The 23,446-nt window shown below is 38.3% G+C and overlaps 1 protein-coding gene across 1 annotated transcript in view; it reads right to left on the bottom strand.

The window, feature by feature from the left end:
- The window catches only part of MGAT5 (alpha-1,6-mannosylglycoprotein 6-beta-N-acetylglucosaminyltransferase), a 121,251-nt gene that overhangs the window by 45,806 nt on the left and 51,999 nt on the right, over positions 1-23,446 (bottom strand). The window contains exons 4-7 of the mRNA XM_064661553.1: positions 12,772-12,848; positions 11,106-11,195; positions 1,543-1,614; positions 332-493 (exon numbers count right to left, since the gene is read on the bottom strand). Of these exons, the coding sequence (XP_064517623.1) occupies positions 332-493; positions 1,543-1,614; positions 11,106-11,195; positions 12,772-12,848 (401 nt within the window). The remainder of the gene's footprint in view (positions 1-331; positions 494-1,542; positions 1,615-11,105; positions 11,196-12,771; positions 12,849-23,446) is intronic.

Here is a 23,446-nt window from a genome sequence, read left to right as displayed (position 1 = left end):
CAGCTCCTATGACTACATAAAAACTCCATCGTCATCAGCTTGCAGTAAATTTGCAGCTTCTCCCTTTAGAAACTTCTACATAGTCTCTGTTTTATCCAAAACTAAAGAGGTCAGAAAATTTACTCCCAGACTGACTTATGGAAAGCACGTAGAACTTCTGTAAAGCAAGCACCCACTGTAACATAATATCAAGCAGTAAAATATTTCTTGAAAAGAGGCACAAGCACAAACAGGAGCCTTTAAGACGTGTTTGGTATTTCCACTCTGAAATAAGAAGCTTGAAAGAGCCTACATAACTGCAAGTGACAGGAATAAAAACGTCCTCATTTACCTTTTTTCGTTTTCTTTTCTCCAAATTTTGTTTTTCTGCAAGTGATTTGATTGCTTCAATCCAGGTATCAGCCATTCGTCTGATGCGCAACATCATCCACCTGAACTCCTCATGTCTTGACATCATTTTGTAGAGATTATCAAAGTTGATGCGAATTTCAGCCTTCAATTAAAGCATTATTGAAAAACCTCAAACATTAGTTATCCTTCAGTGAACTTTCCAGAAGTGACAAAAATGCTCAGATGTGAACTTTGTGCTTTATATTCCTCTTTTATAAAAGGGAATAGAAAAAAAAGGATACACTCCTAGCACAAGTTGAGATTTTAGTCCAAATATTAAAGACATATTTAAACAGACATTTCTAAGCTACATAAATTACTGCTATTTTTATTAGTGGCATTTGGCAGCTCAGAATATGTTTACAATGCTTCACAATGTGTTTCTTTCTGTTTATTTTTGCTCATGTGCTTTAAAAGGAGATTAAAGTACGTCTAAAACATAGTACAGAACAGTATGCTGAAGAGTCATGTGTACCATGAATCTTCCAAATACAAGGATGTCTCCAAGCATCCCATAAAGGAAGAAATATTACTAGGGTATAATTTTTAAAGGAAATACTCATTTTAAAGCTGATCTAAGAACAATTGGTTTTGCAAAATGAGACAGCCTATATCTATGTTATGTAAGCAATGTTCATACACAGCCCAGCAATTATCTTAAATTATCTTAAAATACCTAAGTGCTACATAATTAGGCTGTAACAATTTAGAAACAACTCTATGTGCTGTGGAGTTTTTAAAGGGAAAAAAATTAGGAGTAATCAAAATGTTACTACAAATCTGAAATGGATATAAGCCTTTTCCAGTAAGGCACTTTTATAAAAAAGGTCCAGATTTATGGGACAATAAAAATGGACAGTTTCACATATAGTTAATACTGATGAGCAGTCTATGGATTTGTAATTTTTCTCACTATTTGTGCACACTATTTCATAAATTTAAACACAAAAATGTTTTTAATGGAAATCTACCACAATACAATGACTGGAGAAGATACATGAGCTTCATATATACAGTCCAAGAGGAATAAAAATTATAAATTCTAGTCTTATTAGCATTTATGTGGCACAGGATTGCAGGATATTTTGCATGAATCACAATTACCGAACTATTTCTCATGTTTGTTCTTATTAAGAACATGGTTGTTCTTACCACTGTTTTTTGATCAGTCTCTTCATTAGGATTTTTAGCTCTCCAAGGTAAACGAGGACACCAATTTTCAACCTGTAAAATAATCATACAAAATAAATCATGCTATTCTACTTTCAGCTGATCTACCAAAGCTTCTCACTGCCTTTACGTTACACCTTTCTGTGGCTTAAACAGGACATCAGCTGATAATACAGTAACCACTTCAAGGTAGAACTGCTTTTTGCAAGAAAAAGACCTTTTGCAATTCAAAACTGTTTTAACCTTGCAGATTTGCAACCAAAAGTTGCATTTAGATATTCATTCATGATAATGAAAACAGAAGATCAAATCCTTTCAAGACAGAAGTCAATTGTTAAATGCTCAAAATACAGTTTCTCTGAGCAGTTCTTAAATGTTTTCAAGAAGTTTTTGATGCTTCTAGACCTTACAACAATATGTATTTTGGAACATTTCCCATCTTTATAAAAAGACAAAGACTGATAAACCCAGGGATCAAAGTTCTACCTTGTAACAATCTAGACAAAAAAAAGAAGAATCATAGAATCAAAGTCACCACGTTTGAGGGGTATGAACAACGTAATTATAACATAAGTAACAATATTTGCAAGTATGAACAGCTGTAATGCTTAGAGAAACATGATCAATGCAAATGCAATACTTCTACTATGGGCCACTAGAAAAGTACAACAGTGAGTTAGGGAAGAAACAGCAAATGGATGCAAGTCACTGAAAGCTCCTGTGCTCTCCTCAGGGATCTTGCTTGTCCTGTAGAATCCTTATTATTCATGTGCCTTAGGAAATGAGACCATTTGCTTTGGGAAGCAGGAATCTCACGGCTGGAGGCAAACCCATGAAAGCTGAAACATGACTGTACTGTGAAAAGGCAGAAATGCAAAAAGCTATTGGCCAGCTAAGATACCCCATCACTACTCATTAAGTTCACAGCTCCCAGAGAATTAGAAGTCAGACTTGCTCTTATGGTTCTCCCAAATGCAGACCTGTCAAAACACAATTTTAGCTTAATCATGCTGCAGTAAGCCTGAAGCATTACAGATTAAAGACTTAAGATCATACCATATGATTGCCTAGAAGACCAATCACATGAAAATAAATGAATAGCCATCATAACCTCATTAAAGAGAAGAAATGCATCAAACTTAGGTTCCTCAGAGAAATTATAAAAAGCTAAATTTGAATGCTCTTATTTCATCTACTCAGTGTGTTTAATTCAACGTTTGAAAGTAGTGACTTATCAACCTCCTCTGAAAACATCTGATTCTTCAGTGGTCTCCAACTCTGGAACCTTACTAGAAATTGTAGCTATCAACAGTCCTAACTTCTACAACCATAAACTTGTAGAATCATTGGCAGAAAAGAGTTGCAAGCTCCATGTCACAAATCATGCACAGTCACAAACTCTCTCTCTTTGTTTTAATAGTACAAATTTTGCATTATTCTTAGCGTTAACACTGATCTAAATTAAGATATGACACTTCAAGGACTACTGTACGTGCCCCTTTTCTGGCTTCATGTATTTCACAATGCACCACCAGGCATCCTAAAGGAATTGCAGATTTTTCAGAGCTGCCAAGGACAGTTAGCTGCATGCCTCACTGACTGAATAACAAATACAGTTATTTTGTGCTTTTAGAAACAGTCCCTCTAGTCTAAATTACATTACGGTAATTCTCATCATAAATAAACACTTGAGGAGTAGATTCAAAGTACTGTCAGTGTCTGCAGTTGGTCTGCCTCTCATTTTTCCCTATTGACATTCAGTCAATTCCTCTCTCATTGGAAGGACCAACTTAACTCATCAGAAGATTTTTTTGCAACTCTTCCAAGTATGTCAGTTGTTTTGTTATTTTCAGGACTGATAAACGCACTGGGAAGCAGCATAGGCATTTTCTTACAGAAATAGGAAAATTCTCTTCATTATTATCAGCCAGTGGCTCACAGAGAGCTGTTGGATGGGGGATAATAATTCGCAAGTGCACTAAGAAAGCAAAGATGAAGCCAACCAGTCTGACATACTATGAGAAGGGGAAAGAAGAAATAACATTATTAATTCATTCAATGTACTGACACAAGGGAAAGTGGACATGGAGAGGTAAAATAATGACTGACAAACCAGCCAAACCAGGATTACCTTAGTGGTGAACTTCAGGCATTCTTGGTCAAAAAAGATGAGAGATACACATGTCCCCGTGGAAGCAATGTTAAGGCACATGCAAGAAAAGGAGGTGATCCAAGACAGCTAGCATGGCTTCTCCAAAGGAAAATTATGCCTGACCAATCTGGTGGCCTTCTGTAGTAGGCCAGGGCAATCCCAGCCAGGAGCTGAGCCTGGGACATGGAGTCATTGAGAGCAGCCCTATGGAGAAGGACTTGGGGGTTCCTGTGGGTGAAAAGCTGGACATGAGCCAAGAGCGTGTGCTTGCAGCCCAAAAGGCCAAACACATCCTAGAGAAGCTGTGGATTCCTCAGCCCTGGAAATACTCAATATCAGGCTGGATAGGGCCCTGAGCAATCTGATCTAGTGGGTGACATCCCTGTCCATGAAAGGGAGGTTGGAACCAGATGAGCTTTAAGGTCACTTCCAACTCAAGCCTTTCTGTGATTGTGTAAACAATTTACATCAACATTTGATGTAAACATCAGGATGCAAACCCATATGATAGTAAAACCAGCTAAAATGCTAATACAAATTCTGTTGTTCAGAACAAGAGTTAATTTTGCAGATAATTGAGGAATCAACTGGAAGTGATAAGTGACAAACAGGCATCGGCAGCAATGCAAGCTCTGTGAAAACACCTGGTGCCTGGAACTTGCTTTTCTCCCCTTGCTTCCAAATTACCTAAAGAAAACCTATTGGTTTTCACTGAAACTACCAGGGACAAGAGAGACATAGAGTATAGAATATTACATGAAGAATTAGGGACTTTGATTTGCAACACATCTTGTGGAAGCTCCTAATACAGAACAGGGCAGGGACAGGGGGACAGACTCACAACACCTGCTTTGGCTGAAAACTCAAAACAAAAGTTTTGCAGAAAATGCAACAGTGTTCAAGTGTGACTTGTCCTGGGCCAGAAATAATTATGATTAAAAACCATGTACAGTGGGGAGAAAAAAGTGTGTATAGATGTGTATATATATGATTATAAACAGGAAGATAATGTAGTATGTATTAATGCTGCAGGATGCAGTTACAAATTTGGCATCATTCCATTCATATACACCTTTTCCCTGTCATTGGCAATGATGACAGAAAGGATTATGATATCACTAAAGTGGGTCTAGATGAAAACTCCATTACAAATATAGAAATACTTCATTTTTGTATTTGTTTAGGTACAGAATATCTTTGTGCAACAAATATGAGCAAGGTGAAGGAGGGCAGTGGTGTTCATTTAGATCCTGCTCTTCAAATTGTTAGTTTAATCATTTAAGACCAAACGCTGAAGTTGTCTCCAAAGAAGGAACCAGGACTCCTCTTCTACCTTTCCAGGACAACCTTCCTCTTACTGGGTTACCATCAGTTCTTTCTCTATGGTTGGTCTCCATAGCCACCAACTGCTGTACTGTCATTTAATAGGAAGGATGTGACACCAGACGGATTAGCAGTCAAAGATGACTGTTGGGAAGCAGCAATTGTAGATCTGAAGACAGATAATTTTTTGGATGAGTGATATAAATGCTAAGCTATTATTCAGAACACACTATATTTATCTTTGTGCTGTCATATTTTCGAATCAGACCAGCTGTGCCTCCTGTAGCTGGTACTGAATTCTATGCCAATCGAATGCATTAGGTAGTCTTTGATCATGCTCAGGAAGTCATGTGCACCTGAGAAGTCAAGTGTTCCCTACTTGGTTTTGAATCACATTAGTCACAGCCCTGCCTGGAGTATATACAGCCAGCTCCTTAAGGTTAAGCTGCGTGGCACTTTAGAAGTTCAAAATTTAAGTGCTACATGATTGCAGGTATTAGCAAAAAGCTGGTGTTCTGAATTGCTTTGAGGTGTAAATGGCTAAATTTATGACAAAAAAACCCAAACAAGAAAACCCAAGAAATTTGCCCAGTATGTTTTATAGAAGCTTTGCAGGTATTCCAGTAACTCTTCTTCAGAAACTCACTGAAACTGAGGTAGAGATTGCAGCACTTGACTCTATTACAGAGCAAGTACTTCAAGCACAGTTATAAGAACCTGGCAAACATCTGTAGCACTGGAGTAGTCTGAGCATCTTCCACATTAAATCAAAGTATACTCTGCCAGCAGCTCTCCAAATCCAAAATTTCAGAAAGTCCTTTATGCTTTTAAAGAGTCACAGTGGGAGTTGAATAAAGCAGAGGCTGAAGGGTACACTCTCTGAGCACCTGGGATAATCTTCATTTTGGATTCTTCTAAAGGGCAGGTGCAGCCCATCTATGGGGAAGATAAAGCAACTTTCTTTGCAGATCAGGTGAACACACTACTGCTCAGTGTACTCCTATCCATGGTACAGTGCTGATCTTAAGTATCTTACGTCAGTCCCAGAATGAAAAATACACACAACCCCCACCCAGCAGTGCAATATCTGGTGAAAGAAGGTTCATCTTTAAATTTATTAGGCAGCATGAAGGCAGGCAGAGAAGAGAACATGTAACATTCACTTACAAATCCCTTTGAGAATTGAATGTGAAAGAACTGCTTCCATTGGGAAGGTGACTTTCTCAACTCCTGTATTTTGTTTAGCATTTCCTCAATGACAAGCAATCATTTCGAAGGTGTTACAGAATCTGCAGCGTGCAAGATGACTGACAGCCTGTTTAGTGAAATGGAGGAGTGTACAGGTAACTTAAGATTTGGCTGTTTCCAAAGGCAATCTCAAACATTGGGTGTTGGGTATCCACAGCCCCAGTGACATTGCTACACAACATTTTATACTTAATCAAGTTGCACTGATTGATTTCATCAATCAACAAATGGTCTCTCATCTAACTTCAGTAATGTCCACTAAATTTGATAAGTCTTTTACACTGGCATTTATGCCTTTTCCAACAAGACATAAAAAGACTAGTCCTTGACTAGTCAGAAGCAGAAAAGTGACAGAAGCAGAAAAGGTAACTGAGAACAAATCACTCAAATTCAGGCCAATACACTAATAGACAATTCGGGGACAAAGTGCTGACTATCATTAGCATTTTACTTTCTTAGGGACATTTGTAAGATGACTAAATAAGTCTGAACTTTTTCTGCTTTGCATTTCAGAAGACAACATAGTTTTTGTCAAATTTCTGAGTATTTGCATAGAATTCAAAGAAGCTGGTTTGATGTTACATTACACTGAAGAAATGCAAACCATTAACTCCATGTCACGGATTAGCTTAGACATGGAGCCAAAGTTGTGGACAGGGGACTTTCACATAATGTGAGCAAACTGCAGTAGAACAGAAAACCCACAAGGATTTAAGGAACCTCTATAATTTTGATTCCCAGGAGTTTTCACTAAAATGTGCCTCAGCCTACAACTTTCATTCTGGAAACAAACTGATGTTCAAAATCACCTTTGGTTTGTATTTTTCTGTTTTATCCCTCAAAGCAGAAATAACAGTGTAAAGAAAAATACTCCCACAACCAAACCATATGTTCTGTTTCCACCAAGTCCGAAGGACTGAAAACAAGAATTCTCTGCAGCAGTGTATTAGCAAATGTCCAAAAGCTACAGGAGTCTCAAAGACTGGAATTCAAAACAGTTTTAAGTCTTTTGAAGCACTGGATTCCAAGATGGATACCAAAAATTACACTTGCACCTGAAAGGGGAGTTGGAGACCCAAAGTCTAGGATTTTAGAGAGACCTGCCTGGCTCCAGCAAGTAAACACCAGTGTCATGATCCCTGGGAGGTAGTAACTTGCATCACAGCTCCCTGCTGACCACCAGGCACAGCATAAGCCCCACTCCTGTGTGCAAGGCAGTCCTCTCAGAGAAAGCAAATATGCAGATAAAGAAAAAAAAAAAGAACTATAAGCCCCTTTCATTTTTTTTTAAAAGCTGGAAAACAGTGTGAAAAATTCATTTTCTAGAAGATATTTTTTAAAACTTCCTTCTTCAGCTGCAAACTGACATTTTGCAGTGAAATATATTTTGGTACTGCCTAGAAATTAATTTTTTCACGTTCTTCCCCAGAGGCAATGCCATCCGTGAAAATTATAACTGTGCCAATATCATTACAGTGTAAAAAAACTGCCTGCTTCATAACTAAATTAAAAGAAAGTAACTTCTCTGTGGGCAAGTTTGCATCATGGTTAAAAGGAAGCAAGTTCAACCATCCAGATAGTTTAGCAATAATTTAACTTCCTTTTTAATTTGTGCTGTTTCTAATCCCTGTTTTGCTCTGTTCAAGACTCTGTTTGAATCTGGTTTTGCTATTCAGACCACTTGTGCCTCCAGTCTTCAAAGGCTTCAGTATAATTGGTGTTTTGAAGACCAGAGGGTGGTGAGGTCCTGGTACAGGTTGCCCAGACAGGTTGTGGATGCCTCATCCCTGGAAGTGTCCAAGACCAGGCTGGATGGGGCTTGGAGCAACGTGGACTAATGGAAGGTGTCCTTGCCCATGGCAGAGGGTTGGTAAGTTTTAAGGTCCCTTCCAACCCAAGCCATTTTGTGGTTCTATGACCACACAGTTAGTTGCCTGTCAGGCATCAGGAATGGTCCAGTGCCTGCAGCAAAACAGCAAGACAGAAGTGCAAAATTTCTTGCAGCTTCATCTGCAAGTTTGTATAGGGGACAGCTTTAAATCAAAAACATAAGCCTGAACGTGCTGGATTGCTTCTTCCTTTCCTTGGTTCACCACACTTGCCACATTCTGGTACAGCAGGCAGGACACAAGAGACCTGGAGAAGAGCTGCTCCTGTTTCTGCAGGAGTGCCATCCAAAACAAGGCAGAGGAGGCAGAACTGCTAATACCTGCACTTGTGCAGGCTCTTCAGAAGAGAACACTTGGGACAGCCTGAACTTTCACAATGCTATTTCTATTTTGCAAACACACATGGCAGAAACTTAACAAGAGCACATGACTGATACCCAAAGGCTGGGTTTTATTCCCACCATTTGTTTCTAAAGCTTAACATAAACTGTGGGCAAGTTACTTTGTGCCTCTGTGGTTCTGACCCATATTACACACCAAAATACCATATTTTGGGCTCCATTGTTTACAAGTTTAAAATTGCATAACAAAGAGTACTAGATGAGCATAATGTAATACCCTAACTGAACTGCTTCAGAAGGAAAAGGTAGATCCAAAAGAGTATGACAGAGCACAGAGACTTGTCACACTAGACTGTAGAGCAAAAGTAGACATATGCATGATTTGATGCACATTTTGTCTTTTCAAACTGAGGTGGTGCAGAATTTGATGCATACATTGCCTTTTCAAACTCAGCATGCACACACATAACCATCTTACTCCTGTACTGTAACCCTGAAGTAAAAAAAGAAAAATCTTAAGAGTAATATCCTTTCCAGTACCCTAATGAATTTTAATATTTTAAATCAGCAGTTTTGACTTGAGAGCTCTATAGACACATTTATCATTCAGCTCTGCAACCATACTATAAACTGTCAACTCTTCATCACTGTCCACTTTGACAAATTACTCTAGCAACAGCATTTCCAAGTTATCCCTAGCAGCCAACACACCTCATAAATCCATATCATTGTGGTGTTATTAGAATTTCATTTCACGCTTGCATTCGCAAACATTTAAGCTTTCAACCTCTGCTGCTGGGCATTAATCATTAAATTAATCATAGGATTAAAAATGCCAAATTTAAACTCAAGGTTAATAACATGCTCACCCAATATTAGTTTTACATTCTGTCATAAGAAAACACTTTACAAAAAAAAAGGACAGGACCTTTGTCTGGAGTTGCCAAATATGCACAGACTAATTGCACTGTTTTTCCTTCATGAAATGAAAAGTTGCCCAAATTTAATATTGCTGCTAACGAAAAAATTCAAATCCCGAGACCCTGGAAAAAACAACCATTTGGCCTCTGTAAGTCTGCTCACATTTGGCCATGAAAGATCAATTATGAAAAAGCTAACAGCATTGACTGAGTTTTCAAAACTGATGATCAGAGAAGACTGTCGTGTAAAAAACTGTGGTTTAACAGAAATACAAATAATAAATGTCATTGAAGAATGTTAGATTCTCTCATTCAGTTGAAATATATCTTCATTTTTAAGATATATCTGCATGAAAAACAGGAAGCACCTGCTGGTTGACAGAATACTAATGACCAAACATAACTCTGCTAATGCTAAAACAAGACCTTCTAGCAGAAGACTTAGATCAACCTCAGATGATTATGAAACCATATCTCTAACTTCTATGATAAATAACAAGATAAATAATACAGTCATCCTGTATCTTTTCCTTCTCTAGCTTCACAGCCCATGAATAAATCAGCACTTGGTACTGGAAATGCAATGAGTCAAAACTGTGATTCAACCCAGCCTTTTTCATGTCTTCAGATACATGTTTTGGAAATGCATTTAACTATTGCTGCTGCAAGCAATGCCATCAAAAGTTCAATGACAGTCAACTGAGTAAATTAACAGCAACTGCTTTCATTACAACTGAGTTACTTATTATAATAGACTTACTGTTTTAATCTCAGATATATAATTTAAAAAACGAGCCTCACACTGCCAATCCTGCAGAAGCTACGAAATTAATATTAGTTTTCAATTCTGCAGCCACATTGGCTCTTGCAGTTCTTTACAAGCAGTAATCCACTAGATATCAATACTACCCATAAGATCAGTTGCTGTAAGTTATTGAAATTTTACTAATAAGAAAGAGGAGGCCAAGCGATCAAATACACTTGACTGCTTCCGGCACACACACTCCAAGACAGTAATAGAGCAAGTAACAATTAACAAAATTCATTCTTGGAAAACAAGTGTTGTTCAGGAAATAGAGAGAAACCCAGCAGGACAAGCACCCTACTCCACTGTGTACAAGACAGCTTTGGTTCTGATAGATACTTCAGCCAATAATACTGCAACTTCACTCAAAAACTCGATCTTCAGGAGTTTTTGTTTTCTCTTAACAAATCCTGCAATTCACAGTCTCCAAGCAGGAAGAGGCCATGCTGCTTAGGACAATTTACCAACTAGTTCCACTTTCCAAATTTTACATTCCAAATGCCTTCCCTAAAATGCCTCCCTATTAGTACCTCGGAAGCTACATTGAAATCAACAGAAAAAGTGTTCAAAGGCAAAGATCTAAGACTGAGCTTCATATTTGGGTTTAACAGAACACCTAGTGGGGACTCCCTGGAGAGTTGCTGCTTACATCACTTCAGTTACAAACATTAGAATTCTCCAGGCTAGAAACCCCTGGAGAGCTTATGAATAATAGCAATGCATGTCATAATAATTCTGTTTTAATAAGTTTTTCCTCTTCATAGAGTTTTTCTGAAGAAAATGATGATTTCGTTTGAGAAAAGTACAGTTACCAAAACTTTCAAGGCAATATGATGTTCCCCTTCTGCAGATTAAAAGACTACTGACCTCACTGAGGTAAATAAAAAAGGAGCACGTGGACCCATCTACACCATAACTTGCATAACAGGGATCAGATCGCCACATATCTTTCATCCACTGCAACAGAACAAAAAACACAGTCTGTTAGGTTTAAGTACAATGAAGTAACTTTCACACCAAACTCAGGAATAACAGAGGAAGTTGAAAGCGACTATAAACAACCAGATAAAAATTTAAAAATTACAAAATAACAAAAAAGGGATTTTATTAATATTTTGTAGCATGCTGCATCTCTGCTTTCAGTTACACTGAGGAAGCAACAGCACAGCAGATGTGAGCACAGTTTATACAAACTGGTAACCAGGCAAACAGAGACAAATATCAAAAGGAGAATATAATCGAGATCCAGACACATGACTGTGGCTGCATTGTGAGTGTTCCCCATGATACACTCACTCTAGAATTTAACAGGTCATTTCAGTCACCAAGATTGAAATCTGCCCGATTCTGCCAGGAATATGCCATTTTGGCAGAAGCAAGTCATTAATTGCAATTCATATTTTTATATTCAAATAATGCAAGACATAGCCACTATGTGGCCAGTTTGTCAAAACAGATTGAAACACAGACCAGAGATTCAAAACATACAGATTTTTTTAAAAATATCACAATTGAAGAATTTTATTTAGAGAAATAAAGGCAACAGAATTTCACAAATACTTTGGTAGTTAAGCAATTTTACTATTGTACCTCACTAGGCATAGAATCACAGAACGGTTTGGGTTGGAAGGGACCTTAAAGACCACCTTGTTCCAACCCCCCCCTGCCAGGGGTAAGGACACCTTCCACTAGACCAGGTTGCTCCAAGCCCCATCCAACCTGGCCTTGGACACTTCCAGGGATGTGACACCCACAACAATAAAGCAGTATCCTTACATTTGAAATGTATCTTGGGGAAAAAAAACTCCAAACACTCCATCTCTGCAAGTTTGGTGGGGGTTGGTTGGTTGTTTTTCTTGGGGGGGGGTGGGTGGGTTTTTTGGTTGTTTGGGGGTTTTTTTCTCTTTCCAATCAAAGTCTGATGGCTTTGGATATTTAGCCTTTCCAAACACATTATTACTAAAATATAGCATTTATGTAGAACCCACTGTGAATCCCATAGTTCTGGCTGCACAGTTAGGGCACTGCCTAGCTCATGAGCAGAAGAGGTAAAACGCTTTCAACAGAAAAGGAGAAGGCAGGAACCACATAGAGATGTGGGCAAAGAGAGGAAAGAAGTGTAAACCTATGTCTTACTGAAACAGAGAAAGGGTTGGAGCGAGAGACCCACAAAATCACAATCCTGGGGTGGGGGAACGTCAAATTACTCATCATGGGGAAAAAAACAGGGCTTGTAAAAAAGGAGAAGTTTCTGAATGACAAGATATAATTCAAATAATAAGGCATTTCAATAAATAATATAGCATTTTATTATGATATGGCAACTTTTTCCTGTCTTAGGAGGATGTCATTTTATTTCTCTGCAGTAGTAGTATTAAAGGCTTGAGGTAAGCAATGCTATAGTGATATATACTCCTAAAGATCCTCTTTTTAGACTCAGTTGTTCTTGCTTTATGTCACCAAGTAGTGATCACTTGCAGCATATATTCAATTTTTAACAGAACACACATAAGATTCAAACCAGTTCACTTACCCTTATTTTCCCTTCACAGTGAGGAAAACCATCCATAGGAGGCAATTCACACTGCTCTTGGGCTCCATTTATGAGATCTAAAGAAAAACACAGACCATAACTGAATTTCATTTTACAGTTCTGACAGATAGCCTAATGAATCCTGCCTTTTATTTTCACCAATCCACAATCCAGACTGACTGAAGGGTCCTACTGTGTAATATTTGTTATAACAATAAATTTGTGCTTCTTTTTGACTATAGAAGAAAATGGTTGCCCACATTTCAACTCTGACTTGAAGTAAAAGTGCTGAATTACAAAAACTGATCTATGAAGACTTAAAAATTAAGCTAATCCATACTGAGAATAACAAGAAGAAAATATCTTTCTAATCAAAGTGTGCTTAAAACTACTAACTGCAACAATTTGTTTTGAATTGTCAAATACTTATAAGATGTATATTGCTCTTAAATATAAAAACTCGTTTTTCAAGTTCTGTTATCATTTTATCAAATACCAATGATCCAAAACTTGGCATCAGATATATGACCCAATTAATAAATGTTGCAATACGATCTAATTTTACAACTGAGTAGCACTACATCTCATAAGAAATATTTCCTATGGTCTCCCATGATTTTTTTCATTCTAGATTACTGTAAAACATTAAAGAGTATAATACACAGCAACACTTCTAGCTCATGAGCCAAGGAAAAAACAGCAGTTTTAAAGGACATTACCACATTAACTCCAGGAAGGGACTTTCTTCTTAGAAGAACCCTATAATTCAGGTCTTTAAGGCAAGAAAAACTATTACCACAGTGGAGAGATTCTTGCCAAAGGCAGTGGAAGATAAGGTTTTCAATTTAGGTAGTTCATCCCACAGTTATCTATATTATACCTGCATAATTTCTTGCTTTTCCCATGGGCAAGAATCAAGATCATTAAAGCCAGACAGCCACCAATCTAAGAACACTTCATGCTATGGTAAAAGTGCATGATTTTATGCACAATATGCTAATTAGAAAGCCCAGAAGAAAATAAAAAAAAGCTGCAGTATTAGAACGGAGTAGCAGCAAGAGCAGTGGATAAAAGTTAGAATGTTGCATTATAGTATTATACACAAAAACCCACCACCTGGTCTAGCAGCACATAGGTTTTTCTGCATAGAGTTTTGCACATAGTTTCTTTTTTTTTGTACACAGTTTCTTTTAAAGATAAAACTTGAAATGTGAGTTGCAAAATTGAGTTGATGAGAGAAAGAAGAATCACGCCAGGAAGGTGACAATTCCTTGGCAGCCTCTGCAGCAGGAGTAGTTTCACAAACTGAGCTGTACTGCCAATGACAATAGCACTGAAGGAAAGTAGTCTGTATGATGACTTTGTAATTTCAAATCAATAAGCACTTTCAAAATATTCTCTCTGTCTTCTTATCCTTGTGGGATTCTTGCAGACTAGACCATTGACATCTAAGGCTCTGATTTCTGCTCTGAGTAAGAACATACAGAGCATGCATACAGATAGCAGCAATTTAAAATATGCTCTCAAGTCAGTCAGTGCAGCTACATAAGAATGGGACTTTTTGTGGATTTTTTCTTTCTTTCTTTTTTTTTTAATACAAACTCATTGGCCTCAATGCAAAGTAAGAGCTTTATGTAAGGCATGTCAAATTCAAAATTTCCTAAAATAAAACAAGACATGTGAAATCTATGATACATCAGAGATGCAGCTCAACTACAGGGAAAGTTCAACTTTCAGCATCATATTGAATTTAGGGCTGAAAATGCTGAACGGCTGGGTACAGCTTGCCAACAGGAATGATCCATCAATTTTGCCATTTAAAATAAAAAAAATTCTTCTATCTCAAGCTAATTATGCTATCATATGATGGCTTTCTATTTCAAAAGGTTAGTCAAGGAAACTCTCTCTTCTTCTGAAGTCCTTTTAAGTATAACTTTTTATTTTAGAGCATTCAGTGCCAAGTACCATGTTGCATTTAAATGGGTATCCCCTGGTCTGTCAAAGAAAGAAAGGACAGAGAAAAAAAAATACAATTGCCTCATTTTTGGTAGATGCACAACTGTAGTCTACCTGTTTGCTTTTGTCATGCATAAACAGGTTTTCTGCATCCAAGTGCGTTTTTGTAGATGGGGAGTGATCTGTGCTACTGTTTATTGCTCACGAGGTTTTACAGGATCACTGTATTTGCAAGATCTACTTGCAAGAACAAAAACTGCCCTCTTCCAACAGTCACATATTGCAGGAGCCACACACTTCCAACAGCTCCCATTAGCTGCTGTATCTGTATGTACCACATACAGATACTTTTCAAGCAGAAAGCCAACCCTCCCAGTTCCTGTCCATTCCAAGAAGTAAAAAAGAAGAGACAGACATTTTTGTCAGCAGAAGCTGCAGATTTTTCCAGGCTTCTGGTCTCCCCTGTGGCCAGCAGCACTAAGTCTTTTCCACAGCAGCCCCACTCTTGCTCTTCCATTGGGATGACTTACAGACAAACAGTATATTGATCTCTCTGCAATAATCTGTATGTACAGATTGTACAGAACATTAATGCCCACGTTTATCACCTCTAACCATGTTGAAATACTAATGTCTCCAACAGTACTATCAAGAGTACCTGACAGATTTCCCCTCCTTGGAAGCAAAAGTAAACACTGCTAGAATTCACCTTCCTCAAAAATGTTAGTCTTTTTTCCAACATAGTCCACAGACTATGAAGATGTTTTACACACTCACCAGCTCCCCACTCCATCTTCCCATTCAGCCTTACTGCGGATCTATATCCCAAACACCTACATCAACTTTCACTTGCTTCATTCACAGCTACTAATCAGGTAATAGCATAGTGAAGGCAATTCTATAAAGCTTAAATATAAACTGTAACATGAAACAATTTACATAAAGTATTATCCAGAGCAGAACAAAATGTAGCAATATATGCACACAAGAGGAAACGAATGTGAAAGAACACGAGAAGGAACAGAGAAATGCAACTCTGTTCCATCTGACTACTCCCTAGAGAAGCAGCCTTTCCTTTGTATCTCTTCACAGGAAGCCAGTTGATGCAATCAGACTGGAAACACATCTACATCAAGGATTGCTGTCCCAAGCAACCGCTGTCTGCAGAAATGGGCAAGTCAGAACTGGTTTCCACACATAACACTTAGAATTCAATGCAGAACTCTGAATTCACTAGTGAATAATTTTGATGGTTCCAGTCAACTACTACTTGCACTGAAGTCGTACCCTTTCTTCTTGAACACACTCAGTGACAGTTCCAGGTTGAGAAACACCCCTCCCAACTTTTCTTTTTAATGACCAGAACCTGCACGAAGAATTACATTTCTGCTCCTCTTGTTGCTCACTACTAACTAGGCAATGAGTGTGTGCTGGAGCCTGTTGGTAACAGGCTACTAAGCCTGTGGGCAACAAAAAGGCTCCTTTCCCATCCTCACTAAGCTAACTGATCTGAACTGTAGTTATAAACAAAGGAACCATCCTTTTAAAATTTCTGAAGTCCAGGACGCTGTGACCAGTCTCTTAAAATACAAACTCACAGCTACAAACCAACAACCAAGTCCAGCTTGCCCTCATCAAACCCTGCTGCACAGCTGGAGCAGCAGAAGCAGCGATGGCTGGACAGCACTGCCTGGCATGTCCTGAGCTCAGTGTGGGACCACACTGACACATCAGTTCACTCCCTTTTTCATGCACAGGCTCCAGCCATCCACACTAACTAGGAGTTGGCTCTTCTTAAACAGGAATCCAGGAGGTGAACAAATCTTGCATATCTCACAGACAGCTAGGACCAAGCTCAACCAGATACCAGCAATTTACACTTCTAAATGGATTACAAAGACAAGAGGGATGAAGAGTGGAACCCTGGAGATGCAGATTTACACACCAGGATCTCTCAAAACATGAAAAGCCAAGTATTAAAATACAAGTCAAGACTTTAGAGTTTTTCATCATTTGGAGATAACAAAAACCTCAAACACTAATAATTTCTGAAAATTCTTATTAAAAGGTCTGGATAGATGTATTATGCTGTTAGCAAATTCATGTTGGATAGTCTTTTCCTGAAGGGGAAAAATACATTATTAAGCCAGACATTAAAGTGACTTTTGTTGGAAAAGAGTATTTGAGAAACCACAAGGATTTTTATCCTTAATTAGGATTTATGTAATTTAAAATGCAAGTTCTGAGATCTCTTTTCCCAGCCAAAACTTAGAACTTACAGCCAAAAAAGTTAGATATACAGGAACTATCAAGTCAGTACAAAGCAACAGCAGTGTTGCTGCTTTTTTCTCTTTAAACTTCATGTGAGCCACAATATTAATTTCTATTTTACAGACACCTGTTTTTGAAGTCATGAGCAGCTTATCTCCTCTTGACTGCTGTTATGCAAAGACATAATTATTAGACATTTATCTCATACGATGTTACATTAAAAACCAACGCACTGATAAATTGAAAACACTAATGTATGTTATAAATCTAAGGGCATGCAGTTGTTACAGATAATGCTGGAAAACCTGAAAAATATTAATAAAACACCAACCTACCGCAGATTTAAAAAAACCTCTTCAAATACTGTGCGCTGTTTGTGAGGTTCTGGGATGTTTAAAATATAACTAACAAACTCAATCCCCATGTTTAGAAGGGAGCCATATGTTCACTTCACAAATGATGTACAGCTTTGCATCAGACATTTTTAGTGCACAGCAGGTGAACCTGAACTTGTGAACAATCATCAGTTATCTCAGTGCAAAGTCTGGCACGTCAGCATGAACAACACAGCAGATTTCAGCTAAGTCACCTAACCTCGCATGGGAAAAGAGGCTTCTTCCTTGTTGCTCAATATCAGCAACTACACCTGCTAGAGCCCCAGCCCTTTGACATTGCTCTCTCTAAACACCAGTTCACAGGTACAGGTCTTCATTGTCTCTTGCAATTAAACTCCATGTCCACAGGGGTTTTTTTTAGTGAAGGTCTACAACACCCAGATGAGAATTATGTGGTTAAAAGCACAGTACGTGACAAGGAATTGATTTTTTGTTTGCTTCCAAGTTACTCTTTAACAAAACAATAAAAATGAGCAGTAGTGAGTGCTGCACACATATTTTATCCCTTTCCTATGTTGCACATTCTTCAAATAATGTGCTTTGTAGCAGGCTAAAAAATTCTGCCTCAATTTTCTCCATCAGACAGTTAGGAAGTCTAGAAATATTCCACTAAGACAGTAAGCTGAATAAGAGTTATAATTAGTCACTCAGCAATGACTGCTGTTTGATAGGTACTCTGTTTGTCATAAAAGTTTTAAGATAGTGATATTAGTTAAAGCAAATGAAAAGGCTGCAATACCGCTGAAGCTGCAAGTTGTGACACCAGAAGCCCACCTACTCTGCTAAGGCCCAACCAGCATTCTTTAAAGAATGGAAATATATTAAGAATATAATATGAAACAAAAATTGATATATTTTGGAACTTTGAGGCTAAAACTCAGATTTTTAGACTAGCGGAAAAAAGCACATTAGAGTATCTTTTGATGACATATAGCACAGGTTATAGATCAAATCAAAAGTGTTGCTGTCAGCAGATCTCATAAAATCAGGAACCTCCTTAGTATTACAAGGTCAGAGTAATCATATCCATTCAAACCTATTTGAAAAATTTTATCTCTGTTCTCCTTCTGGTTTTGATCATTACATGTAAGTACTATTCTTACTTTAATTAATGAAATTCTTCTCTTGCTTCTATTTCAGTTCTGAAATCTCATATCTATGGTTAGACATAGACTGTAGTTAAGGCTAGTTTAGTTTGTGTAAGGTCTCCTTTCCCTTCTTCCACCAATTAACACATTCTCAATTCAATTCACATTTTTTATCTCCAGCTGGTAAGATTTCTTTGAAGAGAGAATTTGCAGTGTGAGCTGAAAGCACTAACAACATATTCAATGAAATGAGCTAAAGGTTTCAAGACTTTTAAATGCAGAGCACAAAATGCTTTCTACTAACATTTTAGAAACTTCAGTAGCAAAGCACTGGTATGATTTAAAGAAAATTAACTTTTCTACTGCTAGTCCATCCTCACACTTGCTGTGCTCCATTAACGCCACTGAAATCAATGCAGTGTTAGGAGAATTCAAGTTGTAGTCAAGTGGTTAATCAAAATGCAGCCCAGGGGACCACTAAAAGCCCCCTCCAGCATCAGTGATACAGCTTTGCACTGCAGTGGAAAACATTCACGTGTGGTCTTCTGCACAGCCACTACACTGTGCTGCGACAGCCAGGTTTGAAAGCACACAAATCTCTCCACCTCCACACTACTGCTTTTGTGGGAGGCAGACAGCACAAGAGGAAAAACTTCTTAGTATTATATACAGTGGGGGAAAAGAATATAATGCATAAGGCACAATAAACATGAGTCAAAGCAAAGCATCACCTTGAGAAAGCTGCAATTTTGGCTACTAGAGCCAGTGCAGCCCCACACCCTCTTACACCTGGTACACACTGCTGCTCTGTGGGGACAGCCAGTTTGTTTTCTAAGGCACAACACACCATGTTAACTAAAAGCCTACTGTAGTCCCCAAGATAGGAGGGTAGCTTTGAAAATTAAAATAGTATGCAGTATCTTAGCTCTTTTTAGTCTAGTGTGTCTCTGCAAGCACAGGACTATGTTGTAAGTGTGGTTGCAGACTGTTAAAACTAACAAGGCTGTTATATGTGTAACAAAATTCATCACAGACCATGGAAACAAATCCTCTCATCATGAAGTTACCTGCGTCTTCCCCCCAAAACCTAAAAGGCTTCAGTGGGGCAGCCCCAAGTTTTCAAGAATAAGGACATGGAAACACCACAACAAAGGTCCTTCTCACCATATAACGTTAAATAAAAACCCCCTTCTTGCAGCACTGCCAAAGCTGTCTTGTCAGCCTGCCTTGCCACATATTCACGAAGGATGCCAGATATCTGACAGACATCCAAGCCATCATGTCTTAAATGACAAGTATATACTGAAGTCTGCATCCTAATGAGTGACTTTAAAGATGTTAAGACTAAAGTTGTTAAAAGAGAACTCAACAGCCAACACAGCAGAAGAAGTTAATGTTTAAGGCGAAAAAGCTATGGGAACTTTGAACAGATATAGCAAAAAAATTCTCCCTCACTGAGCAGTGCTACACACAGGAACTTGACACTGAACTGCTGTTAGTTTTAGCAAGAGCTTTCCAAGCACCAGCTATATACAAGGGGGCGTCTTGAGGAGGATTTAACCTGAACCTCCACTTGCTCATTTTTATGGGATCAAAGACACAGTTAAAATCCCTCGAAGTGACCCTTTTCCAGGCAAATGAACACTTTGTAAACAACCGGTCTGGCACAGTTTTCAGTGCAATTATACTATCTGAGGCATTAGATGGTCATGCTTATCAAAAATTTAGCTTTTCACTGAACAAGCACAGTAGAGTGATGACAGCGCCCTCAGAGCACCTTGGCCCTTGCTTTAAATCAATATTTGTATTTTTAAAAAACTATTTTGCAAAATGTACTTTAAGAATTAATACCACTATTATTTAGCAATGTTTTAAAGCCTGAGGAATAGAAACAGTTTCTTTTAGTTTGCTTAAATGAAGTTTTTCCATAGCTGCTGGAACACAGCAAGAGTTCACAATTCAGAAAAACACTCCACCAACCACCTAAAACAAACCTAACCCACAACACACAAACCCCATACCTCCTGTTTACCAAAGAAATTCTCATGAAGAAAACAGAGGGCTGATTCTCTGACCATGTTTGTGCAAGCAGATTGCCCCATCTGATGAAATACATGAAATATGCTAGTGCAATTCTGTCCCACAAATATCAAGGATTTCTTTCATAGTTGAATAGCACAACTGTTATAACCCAAGTTGCCAAAACCAAACTGATCTTGTGCCTGTCACAGGGAACCAAAGATGCAGCTACAACAGTAGCAGCTGTGTAGCCAAGCTCTGCTTGAAAGTGCAATGGTTTCGTATTTCCTCATTTCCATTTAATCATCTCCACAACAGCAACTTTGAGGGTGTCAAATGTGGCTGTGCCTCAAAGCTTCCTGTTCTAAAGGCTGATGAAAACTCTTATCTGCTTGACACCCAAGGTTTAGATTAATACTTTCCTGTGTGGTATGGGAATATATTACCTCCCACAAATGCAAAAAGAATGGCTATCAAGTATCTCAGAAGCTTTTCAGATATAACTTGGATAAATAGAGAAAAGAGTGAAGGAAAGAAGATTTTATTGCTTTCAAAACAAATCAGCCGATGTCTCATAAGCGCCTTCACAATTCACTCTTTTATAAACGAAATGGAGGTTCTGAAAAAGCAGTTGAAAATTGTCAGTATCAGAACCACCATATTGTTTGATCTTTTTGCCGAGGGAAGAAGAAAAAGCAAAATATGGTTATGATTTTACATATGGATCTAAAGAGGAAAAACAAAAAGTAACACCTAACCTCCCACTCAAGCTACCCAAATGCTCACGGCTTTGCTTTTGAACATAATCTATGCAGCCTCACCCTCTAGCACAGGTCCCATTCTCAGCTCCTTTAGGACTAGGATTAAAGACACTTATGACACTCAGGGCTCATGCTGTATTATCCTTTCATACAGCCCAAAAGAGAAGAGAAGCTGTTTTGCTCTTGGGCTTCCCTTAATGAAAGATTCCACAAAACTAACTTCAGAGGAAGAACTAGGTGCAGTACCACACTAAAAAAACATTAAACCTAAACACAGTGAGGATATGAATGCACACTACAGTCTACATATACATAAGCATTAGATTGAGAGTCACAGAATCATAGAGTGGTTTGGGTTGGAAGGGACCTTAGAGATCATCTAGTTTCAACCCCCCTGCCATGGGCAGGGACATCTTCCACCAGACCAGGTTGCTTCAATCCCCTTCCTCCAGGGATGGGGTGTTCACAGTCTCCTGGGCAACCTGTGCCTGTGCCTCCCTACTCAAAGAATTTCTTCCTAATATCTAACCTAAACCCACCCTCCTCTTGTCCTGTCACTCCATGCCCTTGTAAGAAGTCCCTCTCCATCTCTCTTGTAAGCCCCCTCCAGGTACTGGAAGGGGCTCTAAGGTCTCCCCAGAGCCTCTTTTTCTCCAGGTTGGACAGCCCCAGTCTCTCAGCCTGTCTTCATTAGGAGAGCTGTTCCAGCCTTGTGATCAAAACTCAAAAATGAATCAAAAGAAAGTTCCCCTACTTCAGAGACAGTTAAGTTACAGTCTTTGCTAAATCCTCAGCAATTCCTCCTACCAACTGTTATCACCTCCTTATCATGAATGAGCATAATCCAGATGGATTTTCTGCAGATCCTTTTATCTGCCAAAAACTCTCCACACCACCACAGAGTGGTATTTTCCATGGCAGATTTCACCACTACCGTCTCAGTTCTACATCACACTTGATAGCTAGAGGTGGAACAATTAAAAAAAAAAAAACAAACTCAAACCACTTTTCTCCATGTCTCACCAAATAAGGAGTATAACTGTTGAAGAGACCTTTGTAAAGTAATGAATACCTTGATTCCCAAGCAGCCATTAAATTTTAAATAATCATATTCTTAAGATGCCTGCATGTCTGCCCGAAGTACAATTATAAATCTTGGTCAAATAATATATTTTTCTTATGGTAGGTAATCTCTAAATACTAACATATCTCAAGTTTCAGTATAGTAATGAAGAGGCTACTCTACTGAAAGAAAATTTCATGGGCTCTGTAGCAAGTAATACCTATCCCATAAATTGCTCATTCAGGCTACAGTGGTCAAAGCACAGGCTAAAAACTATCAAAACTGTTTTAAAGAAGTCAAAATATTTCTATTAGGCTGTTACAAGGCACAAATAACCATGATGGCTACTGTTTGGCCAGAGATTCTGGCCAACTTCTGCCTATATGAATAATTAAAAACAAAGACATTTTTTCCAAACTGCTAAATAGTTTGATTATTTCCCATGCCAGTGCCTCCTTTTTCTTTTGCTGTCAGGCTCTTTCAGAGAAGTTATTGCTCATTCCTTCAAGAAGTAATTTATAATGGATTATAAACTCCAGGTAAGAACATGTCCCAGTCTAACACTTGATCTCCCTAGCTTTTGTGGCTCCCATTGTCTTATACAGTGAAGACTACACCCTCTTTTGTTGAACAGTGTTAAAAAAAAAAAAAAGTAAATCTTTGCTGGTTTATTAACTTCTATACTTGCAGAGAGGCTTTGGAAGGAGAAATGTTGACTAATCATCATAATCTCTGTTCTTTCCTAGTTTGCAGATGAGGACTACTTTTTCTTTTGTAAAAGTGTTATTAACACTGAAAATACACAATGAAGAAAAGCTCAAGGCATATTCAGACTGAGCAGCCTAGCCTGCCACCGTAATATTTTTCTTATCATTTAAAACTGACTATGTTTGGCTCTTGGGTTTGTCATAATCAGCAGTGAGGACAAATACTTACACCATAACCACCTTCTTATTTTATCACTTTTATCTACTCGGGTAGTATGTAACACAGTAAACTTTACACAAGGTCAGTGAGGACAAAATGCAGATCTTGGGAGGATTTGTGACTCCAGTATTTACTACCAAGGTTTACAAGCAGTGTCAATAGATTTTAGGGTGAGTTCAAGCCTGCATGAAGCTC

This window comes from Pseudopipra pipra, chromosome 7, assembly GCF_036250125.1.
Source record: "Pseudopipra pipra isolate bDixPip1 chromosome 7, bDixPip1.hap1, whole genome shotgun sequence".
In the NCBI taxonomy this organism is placed as follows: domain Eukaryota; kingdom Metazoa; phylum Chordata; class Aves; order Passeriformes; family Pipridae; genus Pseudopipra; species Pseudopipra pipra.
The sequence above is the reverse complement of the archived record's forward strand: the minus strand, read 5'-3'. Positions and strand labels throughout refer to the sequence as shown.